Source organism: Balaenoptera ricei, chromosome 10, assembly GCF_028023285.1.
Source record: "Balaenoptera ricei isolate mBalRic1 chromosome 10, mBalRic1.hap2, whole genome shotgun sequence".
Taxonomy (NCBI): Eukaryota; Metazoa; Chordata; class Mammalia; order Artiodactyla; family Balaenopteridae; genus Balaenoptera; species Balaenoptera ricei.
In genome coordinates this window covers 85,914,043-85,934,650 of record NC_082648.1, presented here as the reverse complement: position 1 = coordinate 85,934,650, position 20,608 = coordinate 85,914,043, and the positions used below count along the sequence as shown (strand labels likewise).

At 43.4% G+C, this 20,608-nt stretch overlaps 1 protein-coding gene across 1 annotated transcript in view; it reads right to left on the bottom strand.

The window, feature by feature from the left end:
- ANO4 (anoctamin 4) overlaps positions 1-20,608 on the bottom strand; it is a 459,674-nt gene that overhangs the window by 125,061 nt on the left and 314,005 nt on the right. The window contains exon 10 of the mRNA XM_059937385.1: positions 11,395-11,526. Within this exon, the coding sequence (XP_059793368.1) occupies positions 11,395-11,526 (132 nt within the window). The remainder of the gene's footprint in view (positions 1-11,394; positions 11,527-20,608) is intronic.

Genomic DNA, 20,608 nt, shown 5'->3' with positions numbered 1-20,608 from the left:
CAGCTAACTAACCACTGGACCTCCAGACACCCAAAGGTACACTTTTCCCACATGACGAGGTGCCCTCTTTGTGCCTTAAAACTGGAGTCACTAAGTTATGTGCTACCTAAAAGGAGCCACATCATCAAGAAGCACAAATCTCAGGCTATGCAGCTTGTTTCACTTTCATCTCAGTTTAAAACTTTCCAGGAAAGAGATCTGTTTCCCCTGGCTCTATGCATCAATACCAACAACCTGCATATTGAGGAGCCTAATGCAGAATACGTGTCTGTAATACAACAAGTGTTCCAAGACAGCTGTAAGTCATGGGGGCACTAAAAGAACATTAATCCTACCGAAATCAATCTCAGTCTCTCTTTGCCTGAAGGACTCTCTCAAGATTTCAGATCAATGATAACAACACAAAACCTCCAAACACTGAAAAGAAAATACAGTAAAAGGCACACCCTAGAAAAATCAGTATCTTTAGATAGCCAGGCTGAGAGGGTTTAGAAAACAAATATGCACATGTTATTGATAAATGTGAAATGGTAATACAGCCTGGCTTAGTTCAGGCTGCTATAACAAACTACCATGATCAAGTTCCGGTGAGGGCCCTCTTGCAGGCTGCAGACTTCTCACTGTATCCCCACCTGGTGGAAAGATGTTGAGCTAGATCTCTGAAGGGCACAAATCCCCTTCATTGGGGCATCATGACCTAATCACCTCCCAAAGGCCCCACCTCCTAATACCATCGCCTTGGGGATTAGATTTCAACGTGTACATTTTGGGGGACACAAACATTCAGTCCATATCTGGAACATTGAGTAGAATTTAGTTTAAAGGTAATGCTATTCCAGTTCGGGTCAGATATTTACCATTGCAAAAATCACTGTTTGTACCTCAAACCTTCCCTTTATACACCAACTGCAAGTCTTTAGAGATTCTCCCAAGGATTCTCACTGTACTCCTGGTTCATAGTAGTAGTAATACTAATGACTAATACTATTAGTATTAATAATAAAAATAATAATAGCTATCAATTACTGAGTGCTTTCCATGGGCCAGGTACCAGGCTAAGTATTTTACATGTCATTTCATTTAATGTCTCCAAATCCTACTGCCCAAACCCTCCATCCCTTCCTTTCTTCCTTCTTTTCCCCCATCAAAACTTACCTGTTCTAGATCCTTGGGGCTTTACAGATTGGCACATCTACATAGCTGAGCTAGGCAGAATAACAGTCCCCTAAGATGTCCACATCCTAATCCCTAGAACCTGTGATCATGTTAAGCTACGTGGCAAAAGGGAATTAAGGTTGCTAATCAGCTGCCTTTAAAACAGGGAGATTAGCCTGGATTATCCAGGTGGGACCAGTGTAATTACAAGGGCCCTTAAAAATGGAAGAGAAAGGCAGAAGAGTCAGAGAAGGAGATGTAAGGACAGAGGCAAGGAGTGAAATAAAGTGATGTGAGAAGGACTGTTGCTGGCTTTGAAGATGAAAGACGGGGCCATGAGCCAAGGAATGCAGCAGTCTCTAGAAGATGGAAAAGGCAAAGGAACCAGATTCTCCCCCACAGCCTCTAGAAAAGAATGCAGCCCTTCCACATCTTGATTTTAGCCCAGTGAGACCCATGTTGGCCTTCTAACCTATAGAACCGTAAAACAATTTGTGCTGTTTTAAGCCATGGAATTCACGTAATTTTTTACAGCCGCCACAAATACATAATACATAATGTTAAGAGGATAAGACTGGAGGCAGAATATGGGGCCTGAGAATCCAAGCCCTGCCACTTACCAACTGTGTAACCTTGGGCAAGTTACTTAACTTCTCTGTGCCTCCGTTTCCTCCTCTATAAAAATGGGGATAATGGCTATACCTTATTCACAGGGCTAATGAATTTGTAACTGTGAAGTACTTGGAACCTAGTAAGCACCATATAAATATTAGATGTCATTATTCCTTCAGTAAACTCCCTACGGTAGTGTTGAATTGCCTTCTCTGAAATTGAGTTTGACAGGGGTCTTCTGAACTATAATTCTTCAATAAAATGACTGTCCCTAATTCTGACAACCTTGGGCCGCTCAGGTGGCTAGTGCAGGAGAGACCTCTGTGGGATCAAATTTCAGGTGCCCATACAATCACGGCTGGTAAACAGCCTGTGGGCCCCATTCTGGCAATACCACATAAAACGACCAAACGACATCATGTGTTGGCTTATAAACATGCCTACCCATAGGTTTGCTTTTATTGCTTCTCAAGCATGAATATATGTTCAAACAGAATGTGAGGCTATTTGCTTTCTAGTAAGTTCTCAACTTTAATTTTTGTAGAGTGTAGTTCAAACAACAGAGATTTACAAGGAGGTTAGTTTAGGGTAGACTGTAGTCTTCTGCTGAAGACGTGCCTAAACTCCTACAGAAGGTTATGGCGTGAGCAATTAATTCTCCAGAACCACACTGAGGGGCCTGCCAGAAACAGTCCCTGGAGAAGCCCTAGCAGGAGTTTACTCTAGGACGTTGCTGAGGATACCGACCACTACTTCACTCAGAGCCCCCGCTTCCCTGTGCAAGAACTTTATTTCTTGCAAATGCTAGGAAAATGCTAGGAAATGCACTACTTCTCTGAGGGACTGCTAAGCAGATTTCTCCCTCTGCTCTGCCCACTAGGCTTAGGGCCCAATTTATTGGCTTATTTGTCAACCATCACAGATATATAGGCCATCAAGGTCTGCAAATCTGAGCCTATTTTTTTCCCCCAAACTTGAATGCCTACTCTAAAAGATATTTTCCTTGGCTTGAATATTTACTTACATTTTACCATTTTATTTTCTTTCTCTCTTTACCCCACCTCAAATGCTTCAACAATACACTCCAAAGGTGATCCAATCTTTTTACATTTACAGGCTCACGCTAGTGTAATATGGCTGAAAAACCCTATGTACTTTGGCCCCGTTCATGTGGCACATACCTGAGGTGGCAGCACTGTGGAGAAAACACACTTCTCTCCTGTTCACTAATCTGCCATTGACTGGAGTGACCTTGAGCAAGCCACTTAGTCTCTCTGACCTTCATCATACTGCCTGCACCCTCAGAGTTGTAATGCGTCTACATTATAATTCTGGAACACAGGATTGTTTATTAACAGTGGGCACATGTCACTCTTATCTTGCAATGGCTGCCACTACTACTTGAAGACTGCCGTTTGGCTGACCACTTTTGTCCCCACCTCACTGCCATGGTCTGCTGGCCTATTCTGTTGACAGGAATGTTCAAGTGATTATGTAATCAAAGGGGGATTACATCTAAGTGTCTGTCCATCGACAGGTGAATGGATAAAGATGTGACACATATATACAATGGAATATTACTCAGCCATAAAAAGAAACGAAATTGAGTTATTTGTAGTGAGGTGGATGGACCTAGAGTCTGTCATACAGAGTGAAGTAAGTCAGAAAGAGAAAAACAAATACCGTATGCTAACACATATATATGGAATCTAAAAAAAAAAAAAAAAACAAAACGGTTCTGACGAACCTAGGGGCAGGACAGGAATAAAGACGCAGACGTAGAGAATGGACTTGAGGACATGGGGAGGGGGAAGGGTAAGCTGGGATGAAGTGAGAGAGTGGCATGAACATATATACACTACCAAATGTAAAATAGATAGCTGGTGGGAAGCAGCTGCATAGCACAGGGAGATCAGCTCGGTGCTTTGTGACCACCTAAAGGGGTGGGATAGGGAGGGTGGGAGGGAGACACAAGAGGGAGGAGATCTGGGGATATATGTATATGTATAGCTGATTCACTTTGTTATACAGCAGAAACTAACACACCATTGTAAAGCAATTATACTCCAATAAAGATGTTAAAAAAAAGGCGGGGGTTGGGGGGGACGGTTACAGAGAAACTTCCACCCACCATCCCCTTCAGCAACTTTCTCCTGTCCTTACCAGCCCTTGCTGGCCCAGCATCTAGATTTCCACGGTTACTGCTTTCTTGGGCACCAAGAGATGTGCCATTCTGTTACTCTCTAGACTTTTACATGATTTCCTAGCTCAATGTCTAGAGGGGGAAAAAGGCATGTAAGCCAATTTCATGTGAAGTGGTCTTTTTATACTGTCCTTTTCATATATGCACATGACACATGAAATTAAAATGTCTGAGGCATGAGTTAAATATCTTGGGGTCAGGCATGAGTCCTGACATCAGAATTTAACAGAGAGGAAAAATGGTCATTCAGCAGAATTGAGACAAAAAATAAATCAGCAAGCCAGGGGTAATTTCAAGCTGAACATGGAGCCCAACACTGACTATTGATGTTTTATGTTTATGTTTTATGACATACTATTTGTGTTTTTCAACCCTTCCTCTGGGTGTCCTGGCTTTAGGAGATGAGCGAACTTGACTCCAGAGCCCAGGCTCTGTCCTCCAGGGGTGGCAAGAATGCCAACTCTGCTGATTCCTCTCCTGTTCTATTGGTCCTACGATCGTGCCCCGGGTGCCACCAGCCGCCAGGCACACGGTTCCTGCGCTCAGTGGCTCAGTCTAGCAGGGGGAGAAAGGCATGTGAGGAAATTCCATTCCAAGTATATGTATATGTATAACTGAATCACTATGCTGTACACATGAAACTAACACAACACTGTAAATCAACTAGACTCCAAAAAAGTTTTGCATCAGCACTAGTGACCTCCAGGGCTGGATAATTCTTTGTTGTGGGGCTGCCGCGTACTGAAGGATGTTGACCAGCATCCCTGCCCTTAGATACCATATCACCCCTTAGATACCAGTAGCACCCCTCACCCTAAGTTGGGACCACCAAAAATGTTTCCAGACATTGCCAAATCACTCCCCTGATTGAGAACCACTGGTTTAAAACTTAGTGTTGGTTACCTCCAGCTGAAATGGAAGCTCCAGGAGGGCAGGAATCTTGGCCTATTTATTCACTGTTGATTCCCAAGCCCCCAGTACAACAACAGGCGTGGAGCATGTGAATGAAGGAATATTTATTTAAACACATGCACACACAACAAACAAACATTTCAGATTCTTCCATTAGGAAGTGATCAGTATTTAATTTCACCTCACTTTTTATGGATTTTCATCAAAATAAAATAATGGTAATGATAGAAATTTTCAATTTCAGGAAGGAACATTTTTCTCTGTACCTTACACAAATATTTTTCTGAAAGGCATTTTAGAATTGATCTATTTCTTGAAAGAATACACTATATATATATATATATCATAAAAAATGACATGATTCTTTTTCGCACATTTCCTTTTCTCTTGTCTCCCAGCAGAAAACCTTTATTATGAGTATTGACCTTAGAAAGCAATTGCCTCAAGGGTATTACTGCTGATGCCATTTTAAGAATGAAGGGCAGCGCTACTGAAGCAGGCCAACACTCACAGGCAAGGAGGAGAAGAGGAATAAATTAATTCCGGAATGGACTTGTCCGTCACAGCCATCAGCTTCGACCAGAGTTTAATTTATCTCAGAGAGTGCATGGGCCTGCCTGAAGGGTGTCATGTGATAAAAGACAGTAGAGAAGACAGCTCTCAAGGAGGGAGGGGGTGGGATTTTGCATCCACCCTACCAACCACCACAAGGGAAAACGTGGCACTGTCTGGAGACATCTTTGCTTTTCACAACCAAGGGGAGCGGCAGGAAATTGCTATTAGCACCTGATGGATAGAAGCCACGGATACTATGAACCATCCTACAATGCACAGGACAGGCCCCCACAGCAGAGTTATTCAGCCCAAAATATCAAACTGCCGAGGTTGAGACATCCTGCAGCAGAGCACGACGTTGAACAGTGTGGGACCTGGTGCCTCTCTGTCTGAATCTGAATTCCTGATCCAGCGCTGTCTAGTTATTCAGCAAACCTATTTCCCTTTTCCTCCTGGGCACACAGGTATTTATGTTAGCAGCCCTCGAGTTAGGGGTCGCTGCCTGATGAGCTCTGGCCCATGAAATGTGGGCACAAGTGCTGTACCCCACTTCTAAAACTGGCCCATAAAACTTCCTACAAAATCACTCATCTCTCTCTTCCCCTTTGGTAAACCAGATGGAAGGGATTTAGGGGATGGCAGAGTCACCAGACAGAAGTAGCCTGGGTACCCGAATGTCTGTACAGAGAAGGGACAATGCACCTCCCTCCTTGTGGTGACCCACACTAGACCACGATGTGAACAACAGACAGACTTCTACAGAGTTAAACCACTGATACTTGGGGGTTGTTCAGGCAGGTGGACTAACCTAGCTGTGTAACCTACTGCAGGTTCCTTAACCTCTTTGTGCCTCGATTTCTTCCTCTGTTGAATGAGCAACCATCAGGTTGCTGTGAGGATTAAAGTCTTTAAAATAGCATCTGGCATCTAATAAAGTTTTCCCATCTGTAGGACCACCTTCGGTGACACCATATAAAATGACCAACGGCACTATACGTTGATTTATATAAAGATGTGTACCCACAGGTTTGCTTTTATTGCTTCCCAACATGGGTATTTGTTTGAACTAACTAGGAACTAGAAAGCTAGGCTATTGGTTTAATTGAGTCCCAACTTTTAATTCTTTGGTACAATGCAGTTCGAAGTACAAAAAATTATGATTATTCCATGTTATCTTGATTACTTTTATCCTTACTTCATTTAATAGACAAGTATGAAGCATCTACTGTACGCTAAGCATTGTGTTAAGTATTGGAGATATAATTGTGAGCAGAAACAGACATGGCCTGTGCCTCCATGGAGTTCAAAGTTTACCTGGAGAGTTAGGCATTAATCATATAACACCCAAATAATTATAAAATCTAATATATGAAAAATGTTACATGGGACACTTCTGCTAAAGCAAAGAGACCTGGTCTTTGGAAGGATGGGAGGACGGCTTCCCTGGGAGGAGTCTCTGGAGCTGAGTTTTGAAGGATGAATAAGAATAAACTTGGGGAAGGGGGGAAGGGGGGAAGGAATGGGAAGAGAATGCTAAGAGAGGAAACATCATGTGCAAATGTCCTGAGGCAGAGTACATCCAAAGAACTGAGGGAGGCTGTATGTGTTTGGATCATAAGAAGTGAGGGGTGGAAGGTAGTGAAGGCAGATAAGGCTGGAGAGGAGCTGGCAGCATGGCCAGGCCACTCAAGGCCTTGTAGGTCATTCTCAATAATCTTCATATTTGTTCTAAGGTTTTTAAACTGGGTGAAGTGACATGATTAGACGTGCATCTTTAAAACCTCATTCTGTATGCACTTAAGAGAATGGAATGGAGGTAGGCAAGGGTTGAGCCAGGGGACCTGTTATATTATTTCTGGGTTTTAGAGGTGCGATCATGGTGGCAGAGATGGCTGGATTAAAGAAACACTTAGGACATAAAATCATCAGCCTTTGGAGATGTATTAGATGTGGGAAGCAGAGGTGAGGGAGGTGTCTAGAATAGCTTTCAGGCCTTGGTTTCAGCAACTGGACAAAAATTAGTGCCATTGACGGGACAGGGGCTAATGAAGGTGGACCACGTTTGAGGAGAAAATGTCGAGTTTGGTTTGAGATGAGTATGCAGTGAACTAACTTCACATCATCTTTATTCTTTGCTCATAATATGATTCTCCTATTTTCATTTCTATGTATTCATCTATTTTCTCATTTAACAAATCATTATTAAGTACCAACTATGGGACTCACAGTGGTGATACAGACAGTCTTTCAAGGAGCTTATGGTCTAGGAGAAAGCTATGAAAATGGATGATATTGTTAAGAGCTATGATAGGAAAAAAATTATTACTTAGACATAGAAGAGTGCCCCACACCCAGAATCAGGGGTGAAGGTTGGAAATTATGGAAGGTTTTCTGGAGGAAACGTCTCTGATGCAACGTGCAAGAAGGGAGCCTAAGGGAAAGGGTATTCCAGGCAAGGGAAGAGCATGTGTAGACAGGAGACAAGAGTGCACAGAGAGTTAATGAGGTCAAAGCAGCTCAGCGCGGCCAAAGCCCACAGAAGCAGGAGGTAGTGGGCCAAGCTAGGATTCTGGGTTTTATCCTGAGAGCAGAGTATTTTTAAGGCTCTTTTCCATTTTGGTCATTATTTATTAAATTTCCAATTGTCTTCTCTTTCTCCTACATTCATGTACACACACCCCTAAATTTCTATTATCCTTTTTTATTCCTAGATTAACACAATATCAAACATTCTGCAAAACTAAGAAGTCACATGAGATTTCTGACTGTATTTGGAAAACCAAGAGATCATGTTATAACTCCCAGAGCTCATTAACCAGCTACTTCTGATTACTTTAAACCCACTAAAATCACTCTCGAACCATCCTAGGGAAATCTTTTTCTAATTGTACCAAACAACTGTTTCCAACTTGAGAGCCAGTGTTCTTCAAGTCTTACTTTTATACTATCATTAAAGAGATGTTGTCCATGTGGCATGACAATTTTCAGAGAGAAAGAAGTCCCCCCACCCATAACATTCAAGACACTTGTTCAATTTTTCATCTCCCAATGGCACAACAGAACTGCCTACACTATTCTCTTGGTCCCACTGAGGTCTGGTTCTTAGGTTTGCTTCGTTCCAACTGTCCCTCTGCTTTTTCCTCCTTAGTTCTCCTATCTTGAAAGCTCAATTTCCACCGATCACTCTCTTTTTTCAAACAATAATGCCAGGCTTTCTCACGCCCTACACCCCATCACAGAAAACTACTTGTGGTTTTTCAAGCACCCCATTCTGTTTCATGTCTTTATACTTTTATACATATGTTATTCTCTCTTTTTAGGATGTGCTTCTCCCTTACCTACCTGGACAACTGTCATCCTTCAAGACCCATCTCAAGCATTTTCTTCTTGTGACCCACCCTCATCTCTTACCAACCTCCTCCCAAATCTGGAGGATGGTGCACTCCCTCTTTTAAGTCATACCCAACATACTGTCTACAATTATTTAAAATGGTCTACTCTCAGAGGAATGGATAAAGAAGAATATTCCTCAGCCATAAAAAGAACAAAATAATGCCATTGGCAGCAACATGGATGGACCTAGAGATGATCATACTAAGTGAAGTAAGTCAGACAGAGAAAGACAAGTATCATATGATACCACTCATATCATAAAATTAGGGGAACCTAATTTTAAAAATGATATAAATGAACTTACTTAAAAAACAGAAACAGACTCACACATTTTGAAAACAAACTTATGGTTACCAAAGGGGAAAGGGGGGTGGGGGAGGGATAAATCAGGAGCTTGGGATTAACGTACACACGCTACTATATATTAAACAGATAACCAACAAGGACCTACTGTATAGCACAGGGAACTCTCCTCAATATTCTGTAATAATCTATATGGGAAAAGAATCTGAAAAAGAATGAATATATGTGTAACTGCATCACTATGCTGTACACCTGAAACTAACACAACATTGTAAATCAACTAGACTCCAACAAAATTTAAAATAAAATAAAATGATCTATTTACTAGGTGAGGTCAAGGCTGTGTCTAATTTATCTTTATATCCCCTGTACCAAGACAGTGTCTGGCAAGAAGCAGGCATCAAATTAGTGACCGCTGAATGAATCAATAATTCAGTGAGTGAATACCAAAACGTGTCAAAAAAGCTTCTCAAATATATGTGAGAGATGGCTGAATACCGCCATCCCACATGCTATCATCTCTCATTTATTATATAGTTTAAAATACCTGTAAAGGTATGATTCTCAGTTCTAGTCCCTAAAGATCCTGATGGGTGCCCAGGTGCTTCTGATTTTGAGAACCCTCCTGAGAAACTCTGTTCTAAAGCCAGAACATTAGGAAACATAACCAGCATGAAAATGAGTAGGAAATCTTCTATTTACCTGTGTCCCTTTGAAGTAAAACAAACCCCAGGCACGCAACATATATTTCATTGATTCTTCCACCCATCCATCCATCTAAAATTTTTGAGACCCTCCTACACTGTGCCAGGCACTCTCTCAAGCAGGTAAGAAGCAAAGTGAAAACCTGCATGTAAACCAGACTCTACTCCAGGAGGATTTAAAAACAATCAACCACTTGTGTAAGAAACTTCAAGATGAACAACACAGGCACAGTGAGGGTTTAAATTAAGAGTGGGAACACATCAGCTTTCATCTGTCTTTTTCTTTTCAGGAAACATGCTAGGTCTTGATCTCTGAGTTAACATGAAATCTCGCTCAGTTCTTATCTCCCATGGAGAATTTAACTAGCATTTTGAGGCTGGGCTCTGAGTTTCATGTCTTCTTCAATAACCCTTTTAAACATTCACATAATGGGGCTTGTTTGGCATCAGTCTAACCTGTGGGGATCCAAAGTTTGGCTATTTCAGAAGTTTATGGAGTTGCTCCCCTTGCATTATACGTTTTGATGCAGAGCATCTATTCTTTGATTTTTCTTCTCTCCTTCGCCCTCTAGAAGTCCACAGGCTTTAACTGATTTTCTGTTGCTGAAATGTGCCCCCAGCTTGCACTCCCTGCAACTGCCATTTGGTTTATTTTTTTTCTCAAAGTTGGCAACCTATTTTTTAAAAAATCTGTCACCCCTTTTCTTCCCTTCAGGTGAGTCATTTTTACTGAGGCTGTTGTTATATGGCTGGAACAGGGAGAGCCAGGAATTCCTGAAGCCTGGCTGGGAGCAAGGCCAGGCTGACTTGATTTATCCTCCTTTTAAGAGGCTGTCTTTGCCTGGTTGTTTACAGTCTTTGGTATGGTTTTCTCTCCTACCACCGACCCTGCCATCCGGCCATGATTTCTTGTCAAATCAGAAGCTTCAGAGTTAATTCTTTATCACTTTCGCAATTCCTCAAACGCTCAATTACTTAGCTAACCTCCCTCCCCCAACCACACATGTAAAAGGTGACAAATTACTGTTCAGAGACTGACAGATGAGCCAGGAAGCCGGCTGCTAGGTTTGGTGGCTTTTCCTGGGGCAACTTGGTGAGTTGTTACAGAAAGGGGAGCTGAAAGGTGAACTGAGTTGTTTTTGTTTTTTTTTAACTCAACAATCCCTCTTTTTAATAGGGCAAGGTGTAGACCAGCTTCCTTACCTGCTGGCTCAAGGCAGATGAGCCTTCAGGGGGCTCCAAGCTCTGGGCTTTGGCGAAGCCACAAGACAGGAATCTGGGTCTGGGTCTCTGAATCACCCCGCAGAAGGTGGTTCACCAGCACACACACGAACGAGCGTGCAATTGTGTTAAGTCGCTGAGACGTGGGGATTGTCTGTTAGAGCAGTTTGCTTACCCTGACTAATATAAAAGGGGTATGAACACTCACAGGACTGTCAGGGGAGAAGGGCATTACGCTGTTCCTTCCACGGGCCAAGGAACCAAAGGCGCGCAGAGGGGGCTCTACCACGGCTGCATGTCCTTAGTAAGACAAGGGCTTTCACGGGAAACACTCACTGGTGGATCCTTTGCTGGCTGAAAGGGGCAGTGTAGCAGTCATTCTCCTCCAGGTCTGGCAGTGTCTCCTTGTCCAGCCTCATTGGCTTCTTAGGTAACCATCTCCGAAAACTGCTTATTTGTTTATCGATCCTGTGGTACATGAAAGGCAAGACCAAAGGGTACAGCATGTCAGCATTGCCCCAAAACACGGGAGGGAAGTCTCCACAGAGCCGTAAATATCACCCCACACACTCCGGGCATGCTCACTGCACGCACGAAACTCCCACTCAACAGACAGGAAGAAGACAGCCGAGACTCAGTGTCCTTGGGATTTCACCGAGGGGCTTTGATATGATTGTCCATGATATCACAGCTGTGAGTCATATGTCTACACATGCCAGTGAATGACCAAGGAACAGAACAAGGCTGGAAGGCTCTGGAAAGGAAGTGGACAGTCCCTTAAGCAAAGCAGCTGAGACCTTAACTTTGTCCATCCTGCAGATTCCAGAAACTCATTGTGTGCTTGGAAAATCTCCCCATCTGAGGTCAGGGAAGAGCTGTAGCTATAGTCAGCTTTGAGCGAGGGGTGACAGTGCATCCCAGGGGGTGGGCTGTACACAGAGAGCCCAATGTCACGATTTGCTTCCTGCCCCTCACACCTTCCCCAAGCAGCCTTTCAGCAGATGGCATGCTGTTTAACTTTCATGTCTCTTTTCAAGCTGAGACATGAAAGTTCTCAAGGTGCTGGGGCATCATGACACACGTGTGTCACTCTGGCCAGGGCACACGATGATGCCAAGCCAAGGGAAATGGCACTGTCTCCAAAGTGGTTTTCAAGCCATGGTTTCCCCCCTGGCTACCTCCCTGTTCCCTCTGATTTCTGCTGATGAAAACAGCCGGCTTCCAAGTGACCAGATTCTCACCCACTCACAGCCAACCACAAGAAGGAGCAAATACCACAGCAGACTTTTAAATGATTATGCCACCTCAGGTATCTGTACCCTTGAAATGTTTTTTCTCCAAGGGCACATATCAGATAGCATCTCTGTGAAGCAGACTGAACAGGTACCATTCGCGTTTTACGCATCACAAAAGAGACCCACGGCAGGGGTGATTATCCAGCCGGTGAATAAAGCCAGAACCAAATTGCAGATTCTGCACTCTTGATTTTAAAGATCAAAGTAGTTGATAATGGGAATTTTCACTTAGGGGCTATTCAAGGGACACATTTCTCTGGGGATGAAAATCTTTAAATGCCTTCTAAGTCTATTAACTGAAAACATATGGAATTTGGGCATGTTTTGTTTCTTTTCCCAATTAAAATCATTTACATGGCAATTTATCCTTTTCCGTGAAACTCTCAGCTGAAGGGATTATTTTTTATATAACCAATCAACTCCAAAATGAAAAATAACAGTAAACTTCTCTTCTACCACCTTTTATCCTCAGCATTGTTCCAGCCTCACCACAACCCCCCACTCTGCCTGGTGGCGGCTGTCCTTTTTCCAGAGTCCCTGAAAGTTCAAACTGGCAAGAATCCTCTGGCTTCTTTAAGACCCTCCTCTCCAAGAGGACCTGTCCCCACCACATATACACACACAGAAGTAAAGATCCTACTCAGGGTCATGTACCCAGAAAAGAATAATAGATTAGAATGGCCCAGAGACTGAAGAAAGGGAAAAAGTTCCCATCTCCTTCATCCTTCAAGTCCACCCCATTCCCCCATCATCTCTTTAAAGACACTTAAAATACAGTGAGATGATAAGCTTCAGAGAGGTATGATATGACACAGTGGTTGAGAACATGAACTCTGAGGCTGGAGTGCCCAGATTCAAGCCCCGGCTCTGTAATTATTAGCAGTGTGACCTTGGGCAAGTTATTTAACTTTGCCATGTCTCAATTTCCTTATCTGTAAAATGGGCATGATAATGATCCTCAATTCATAGGGTTGTGATGATTAACTGATCAATATGTATACAAAGTCTCCAGAACGGTGTCTGGTGCATAGTGAACACTGGCTATTATCACTATCTTTTTTTCTTTTTTCCCAAAGACAAGAATTTGAGCAACCAGTTTGCCTCTTAACATTTTTGTCCTTCTGCCTTTCAATTCAAAAGCTTAATCATGCTTCACCAGCATCTATCACTCGTCCAAGTTCAATGATATAGTCCTTAAATTAGACTTCCTAGGTTAAGCCGGTTGCCTTCCCTGTGGCTCTTGGCTTTATTTCATCTGATTGCCTTAAAAGTTGTTCACGAAAGAAGACTTTGGCCCAGAGGTTTTCCGTAATAGAGCTTTCACCACCCACATCTCTCCAGTCTGCAGCACTAATCGGATTACACTTTGCAAAATTCACATTCTCCCAGGATCTGGGCTCTGCGTGCAAATGACTATGAATTAAATCCAGATGGGGACAGTGCTCAGCGTGGATGAAAACAAAGCTGTAAAAATTCAGGCATAAACGCTCCATGGGAATGAAATGGTAGCTTTCGGCAACCAGCTTGTGGAACCACAATTTAAGTGAAATGTGGAGATGGTGGAGAGAGAGAACAGAGTATGAGAGTGATTAGTTCATTGAAAAATGAGGAGGGGCGGGGGAGGAAGCGAGGGGAGGCTGCTTGGCATGGTGGAGAGGAGCTGGGATTTGTCCTTGGAATGCCTACATACTGGCTCTGTCGCTTAGCAGCTGTGTGACCTTCCACAAATCACTCACCTTTCTGAGCTTTATTTTTCAAGGGTTTTTAAAATGGGATCATTAAGATCATCATCATCTTATTGACCTCACAGGGTTGCTAGGAGGCTTATAAAAGAGGACGTGCATGAAATGCTTTGGAGAAGCCGCTAGGCAGAGAGCAGTGTTATTAATAACTCCTTGAGGACCATGGAGGCTAATGTAAAAGGGATGGAAAGGGGAGGAAGTGGGCTTTTGAAACACCATGGTAGAAGAAAGATATTCAAAAGATATCTTAAAAACAAGCCCCCCTGAGACGCTAACTGGGGGTGGAGGGCGTGAACCGGCCTTCATCGGGGCAGCCTGAGAAGAAACAGGAAGACAAAGCATGGGCTGTCTTGGCCCCATCACACATGTCAGTCCAGGCCGTGGGCTCACAATGACAGAAAAAATGTTCAAATGTGATCGGCAGTTTGTGTTCTCTTCTGGTTGGCAGAATGGCCCCCCAAAGATGTCTGCACCCTAATCCCAGAACCTGTAAGTATGTTGTGTGACATGGCAAAGGGACTTTGCAGGTGTAAGGTGATGGGCCTTAAATTAGGGAGAGCATCCTGGATTACTCAGGGGGACCCATTTAATCACTAAGCCATTTAATAGCAGAGAACTTTCTCTGGCTGGAGACAGGAGAGATGAGGCAAAAGGGAGGTCAGAGAGATTCAAAGCATGAGAAGGATTCAACCGGCCACAGCTGGCTTTGAAGATGAAGGGGGCCAGGAGCCAGGGAGTGTAGGCGGCCTCTAGAAGCTGAGAAAGACCTTTGGTTAACAGCCAGTCAAGAAACGGAGACCCCAGTGCTACGACTGCATGGAATTGAACTGTGCCAGCCACCTGGCTGAGCCTGGAAGCCAATCCTTCCCCAGCGCCTGCAAAGAAGAGCCCGGCTGGCTGACTCCATGATTTCAGCCTGTGAGACCCGGAGCAGAGAAACCAGTGGAAACCTCCCCCAGCCCAGACTTGTGACTTGCAGAATTGAGATAATAAATTTGTCTTGTTCTATGCCGCTAAGTGCGGGAATGTGTTGTAACAGCAATGGGAGACTAACACACCTCTCCAGTCCTGGGCCCACCTTCCCCTTGAGACCTGACCTTGGCTAGCCAGGCCCCCACGGGCTGAGACTGACGTTCTACACGTTGCCCCTCCCTCCCAGGTAGGTGGCTCTGGGGACAAGGGTCTGTCCCTCTGTGGCAGGATGACGAATGGTCACTCTTCCACAAACCCACTCCTGTCCCCAAACTGTGCCACTCAGACACCAGAGAGGAGCCCCTTCCACCTTGCAAAGGAAAGACACATAGTGCAGAAGCCACCAGGCTGGAAAGCATGAGACTTAAGCTGGATGCCTGGGGCGAGCCTTTTATCCTCACGGAGCCTTAGTATCCTCATCTCTAAGATGAAAAATCAGATGCTTTCTCAATACATGGTGGTGACTTCAGCCATAATATCTTGGCTATACCATTTTAAACAAACTCGAGTTAATAAAGAGTTTTCCTTTAGGGATGTCTCTGGCGGTCCAGTGGTTAAAACTCTGCGCTTCCACTGCAGGGGGTGTGGGTTCGATCCCTGGCTGGGGAACGAAGATCCTGCATGCTGAGGTCAAAAAAAGAGCTTTCCTTTTCAAGAGGCATAATGGATAACCTTTCATATAGAATGACGACTCTGGAGTCAGCTGGAAGTGGATTCACATCCTCATTGCCCAGAACGAAAATGGTGAGTGCCATGCTGGGGAAGGGACTAAACTCCTCTGAGCTAATATACCCATTACGTAAGCAAGTGGTAAGGACAATGCATAAGTGTTTGCACAATGCCTTGGATGGACAAAATGCTCAATTAAGCAGTGGTTTCTAGGATGAAGAAAATGCTGATGACAATGAACTTTTATTTACCGAGTTCTCTACAGATGTTCAAGAGCTATGATTCTCCCTTGTATACTGAGGTCTGTGCTTCCATGTCTCACAAACATCCCTAAACAGGCAATCCTGAAATTTACTTAGGCCTGAAAAAGTCAAGAAACCAACTAACCAGGAAGCACCCCATCTGTCTCTTCAACATAGGAGTAGGGCTTACTTAGTAAAGTCTCCTCTGACGGGGAAAAGAGAAAACGTCAGCTTAATGACGGAGCACTGACTTTGGTTGGACACACTGTCACTTTGTTCCACTTCTGCCATTTACTGAGCAAAAGCTGTCTCACAGACTACACAGGCAACTCAATAAAGATGGATCATCTACTTGGGTATCTGTGGCCTTGACTTGCCAAGTTAATATCTAGACTAAAAGGTGAGTTACTTTCTTAAGAAAGTTGTTCTGATGGTAAGTTCAGGGTCCTTGACCAAATGCCGGTTCATGACAGGTGAGGTTCTGCGTAGCTGGAAAGAGCTGCCAGCACAGCACAAGCACAGACAAATGGGCACGGACCTGCCACTTCTTCCAGGCTGTGCCTTTCCAGGCTGTGCCTTTCCAGGGTGCGCCTCGGAAATGGGCCTTGGGAAGGTCCTGGTTAAAACAACTTGGCCTCAGTTATCTCAGTTGTAAAGGGGAGACGATCCTACCCACCTTCAGGAGTGGTGATGATTACAGAAAAGGCCACATGCAAAGGACTTCACCCCTAACAGGCTAACCTGTCTGCAGGCTTTTATAAATCGCTGGCTGTGCACAGAGTCCCCAACTGGACGCTGAGGGTATACCCCGAAGAAGCAGAAAACAAGGGCCTTTCCCTGGAGCCACTAACAACCCAGGAGGGAGTTTGTACTAATGACAACTTAATTAGGCTGAATTAAACGAAACAGGCTACTTCAGAGACACCTGCTTTTCCCCAGACCAGAATATTGTAATAGCAGCATCAGGTTTCGAACAGTTAGATGACATTTTCAGAGATAATATGCCCAGAGAGCACCTACAGATGAGAGGTTTTGTTGTTTTTTTTTAACTTAATGGAGGCACCACACACAGGCTTACATTGCAGGAAATGAAGCCCTCCTGGATGGATAACAGACAACAGGAGGCTTGCATTTCTTTTTCCTCTTCTCAGAGCCAAGTCCCCTGTATTTGCAGCCTCTCCTTGGATAGTTAGGGATCTTGGGAAGCCACTGCCATTCTTTTAGGTCACAAGGCTGCTAACCGGGGCACAGCTTAGAAGAGTCCAAAGGGTTTGGAATATTTACGTATGTTAATTTGTTTAAGACGAGGATGGAAACATCCAAGCCATTTTGTCATGTTGCCTGTATACTCATCTGATAAGATTACGATGGCACTGAGCGTATAATGCAGTAGGGACCAGCATTCATTCTGCCAAGCATCGCAAAGGAGAACATCAGGCAGGATGTGCATGGGGGCGTGTAGGAAAAAAGAATGAGTAGTAATGAGACTTCAGCTACAAGCCACCCACAGTCAACAGATTTATTACTTTGTAAGCATATCTTCTGCAAATTATATTTGTATGATTTGGTGAAGGCAAAAAAATAATAATAATAAGGCAGAAGAACGATGATAAATTTCCTTTCCTGACTGGATAGGTAACTTGTAATACCTGTAAGTCTGCCCAAAGGTAAGTGCTGAAGTAGCCTTTAATAGACCAAGTATGTGAATGAAAAGAGCATTTACTCCAGAAATACATATCTGAATTACATGAGTGTGCTTTATGATGTCAGGCGACCTTTCATAAATAAAGATATTTGTGAAATGACGCTCTATTTTTCTGCCTGCTCAGAAACTTCACAATTTCTAATTCATTTCTCTTATCCTGAAAGGAGGTAGGTTTGTTTCAAGGGTGTTTTCACGGATTAATGAAGTGAAATATCATTTGCAAGAATGAAACTAAAAGCTAAATTAAATATCCATACGTAGCATGACATGAGAATTTTAGAATACTGGAAGTCAATATTTTACTACTGATGTACAACTAGGATAACAAGTTATAGATGTGCCCTTCAATTTGTAATGTCATCCCTGGCTACAAAGAGACACACATTCTTCATCATCTAAATCAGGCTATTCTGAGGTGAAGTGAAGAGTTAAAGTAGATACAAAATTTTCTGACAAACTGCATTTAAAACTTTGCACCAGACACTGGGCTTCAGTAAGTTACACCACCAAATTGATGTCCCAGATTTAATCCTATGTGGTAAGCAGTAAAGCTTAAGAGGTCATTCTGAATCAGTGTGTCATAAAACCATAGTTAGGACCTTTTTCCCCTTTATTTTGACCCAGAGTCTTCCGGTGCCTCCTAAGGCCTAGATTTTTCTACAGTTGTAATGTGTGTACTTAAGTAGTATCAACTTTTTTTTTTTAACATCTTTATTGGAGTATAATTGCTTTACAATGGTGTGTCAGTTTCTGCTTTATAACAAAGTGAATCAGCTATACATATACATATATCCCCATATCTCCTCCCTCTTGCATCTCCCTCCCACCCTCCCTATCCCACCCCTCTAGGTGGTCACAAAGCACCAAGCTGATCTCCCTGTGCTATGCAGCTGCTTCCCACTAGCTATCTATCTTACATTTGGTAGTGTATATATGTCCATGCCACTCTCTCATTTCGTCCCAGCTTACCCTTCCCCTTCCCCGTGTCCTCAAGTCCATTCTCTACTAAAGAAGTAGCATCAACTTTTTCAGGTCAAAAATTAGTATTTAGTAAGCTGTTCTTCCAGTCCCAGAAACAAGGATTTCCCCAGCTCTTATTCACTCCCAACCTCCCTTCTATACACATGGAGTACATATGATGAGTCATGTGGTCACAGTCTCCTCTGCTTTCCTCCTCTTGCTCCTGTTCTAAATCCCATCCCCTCTTTCTCTCTTCTTGTCACAAAACTTATCAAGGTAGTAGTGACCCCTCACTGCCTCTGATTCATCAGGACCCTGTCCATTCTCCACCAGCTGTAATTTGGTTTCTATTACCCTCTACTCTGTAGTCATCATTCTCAAAATGTACTAGTTCCAGACCAGCAACACCAGCATCACTTGGGATCTTGATACAAGTGCAAATTATTGAGCCTCACCTGTGGGGATGGGCCCAGCAATATGAGTATTAAAGAGCCCTGCAGGTGATCCTGATGCACACTAAAGTCTGAGAACCACCACTCCATGGAGACTGCTAGCACGGTGGTTACCATGGTGACCAAAAATCAATTCTCATCTCTCATCCTTCGTCAGTAGCTGAAGAACACCCCTTCTTATGGGAACTCATACGTGGTGCCTTTGACACTGCCCTCCCTTAGTTCTCCTCCTACTTCTTAAATTGTTCCATTTCTTCCTCCCCCATCTCTTCCTGTCTCCTTAAAGCAGATTTTCTGAGCAATTGCTACTGGCCCTCTTCTCTTCACTCCCTGCATCGTTTCCTGGGAAATTCCATCTACTCCCCTGGCTAAGGTCATGACCTCTATGGCTCTGTCTCCTAAACTGGGTTCTCTATCTTTACCTCTAGTTTCAACTGCTGTGCCATCAGTTTCAAAAGCCTTCAGGACACCAACACCTTGAAGACCTACTGTGAGTCAATGTAGAATTGTTAAAACAAAATTCACCACCTTTCTTACCACACCTGTATCTCTCTGAATTTCTACTCTTCTTTTGCCTCCCGATCCCTTAATATGGAAACCTCTTTCTGACCGCCACCATCTCTTGTTTTCCAAATACCTGCTATGCCCTTTTGCCTATAATTTCACAATCTTTCTCATATATATTGCTGTTTACTTTGTAGATTATCTTTTGGCTATTCAGGGAGAACTACAATCTGAGTGTTTTAGAGTGAAAGCTAAAGAGAGAGAGATTATGACTTATTTTAAGGAAGCACTTTCTAAGTCAGGTGTTCACAGATGGGTTCAAGAATACGCTGTCTCCAGAGATGTTCAAACACAGGCTGCCTGATGATATAGCAGAGGTTCAAGTAGCCGATGAGTGGTTAGACTTGATGACATTTGATATCCCATCCAACCCCGAGATTATATGGGTCCTTTTATCACCATTTTCTTTCAAGCCCTCACCTCTTCCCCATAGTGTGAGCAAATGTTTCAGTCCCCAGTCTATGTCTGACACTTCAGGCAGTCCTGGTTTTTCTATACTTTTCTTTGTGGTCTCCTTTTCTCCCAAGCAAATTCTCACACCTGTGTATGGAGATTCATTCATTCATTTGCCCCACCTACTACATGCCAGGTACTGGAAACAAAGAATTGGATGAGCCATCCTTGCCTTCATATACCTTCCAGGTGGAGAGTTGGACATCTACATCATAGATTACAGCACAGGCCCAGTAATCTGTGTTTTAATAAGCCATCCAGGTGATTCTGATGCTGGCTAAAGTTTGAGAACTACTGAAATAGGCTAAAGTGTGCACCAAGTTTTTGTAGAACGTCGTTACGTGACAAGGGATTCGTCTCATTGTGGTGAATCCAAATGCCATGGCAACTGCCTGATGAAAGAAGGATTGCCAATAAGGATGCTGCTCAGGGAAATTTTTGGAAACCACGTCTTAGTTTCTTTAAACGCCCACTCTCATGTCATACTTTGTTGAGT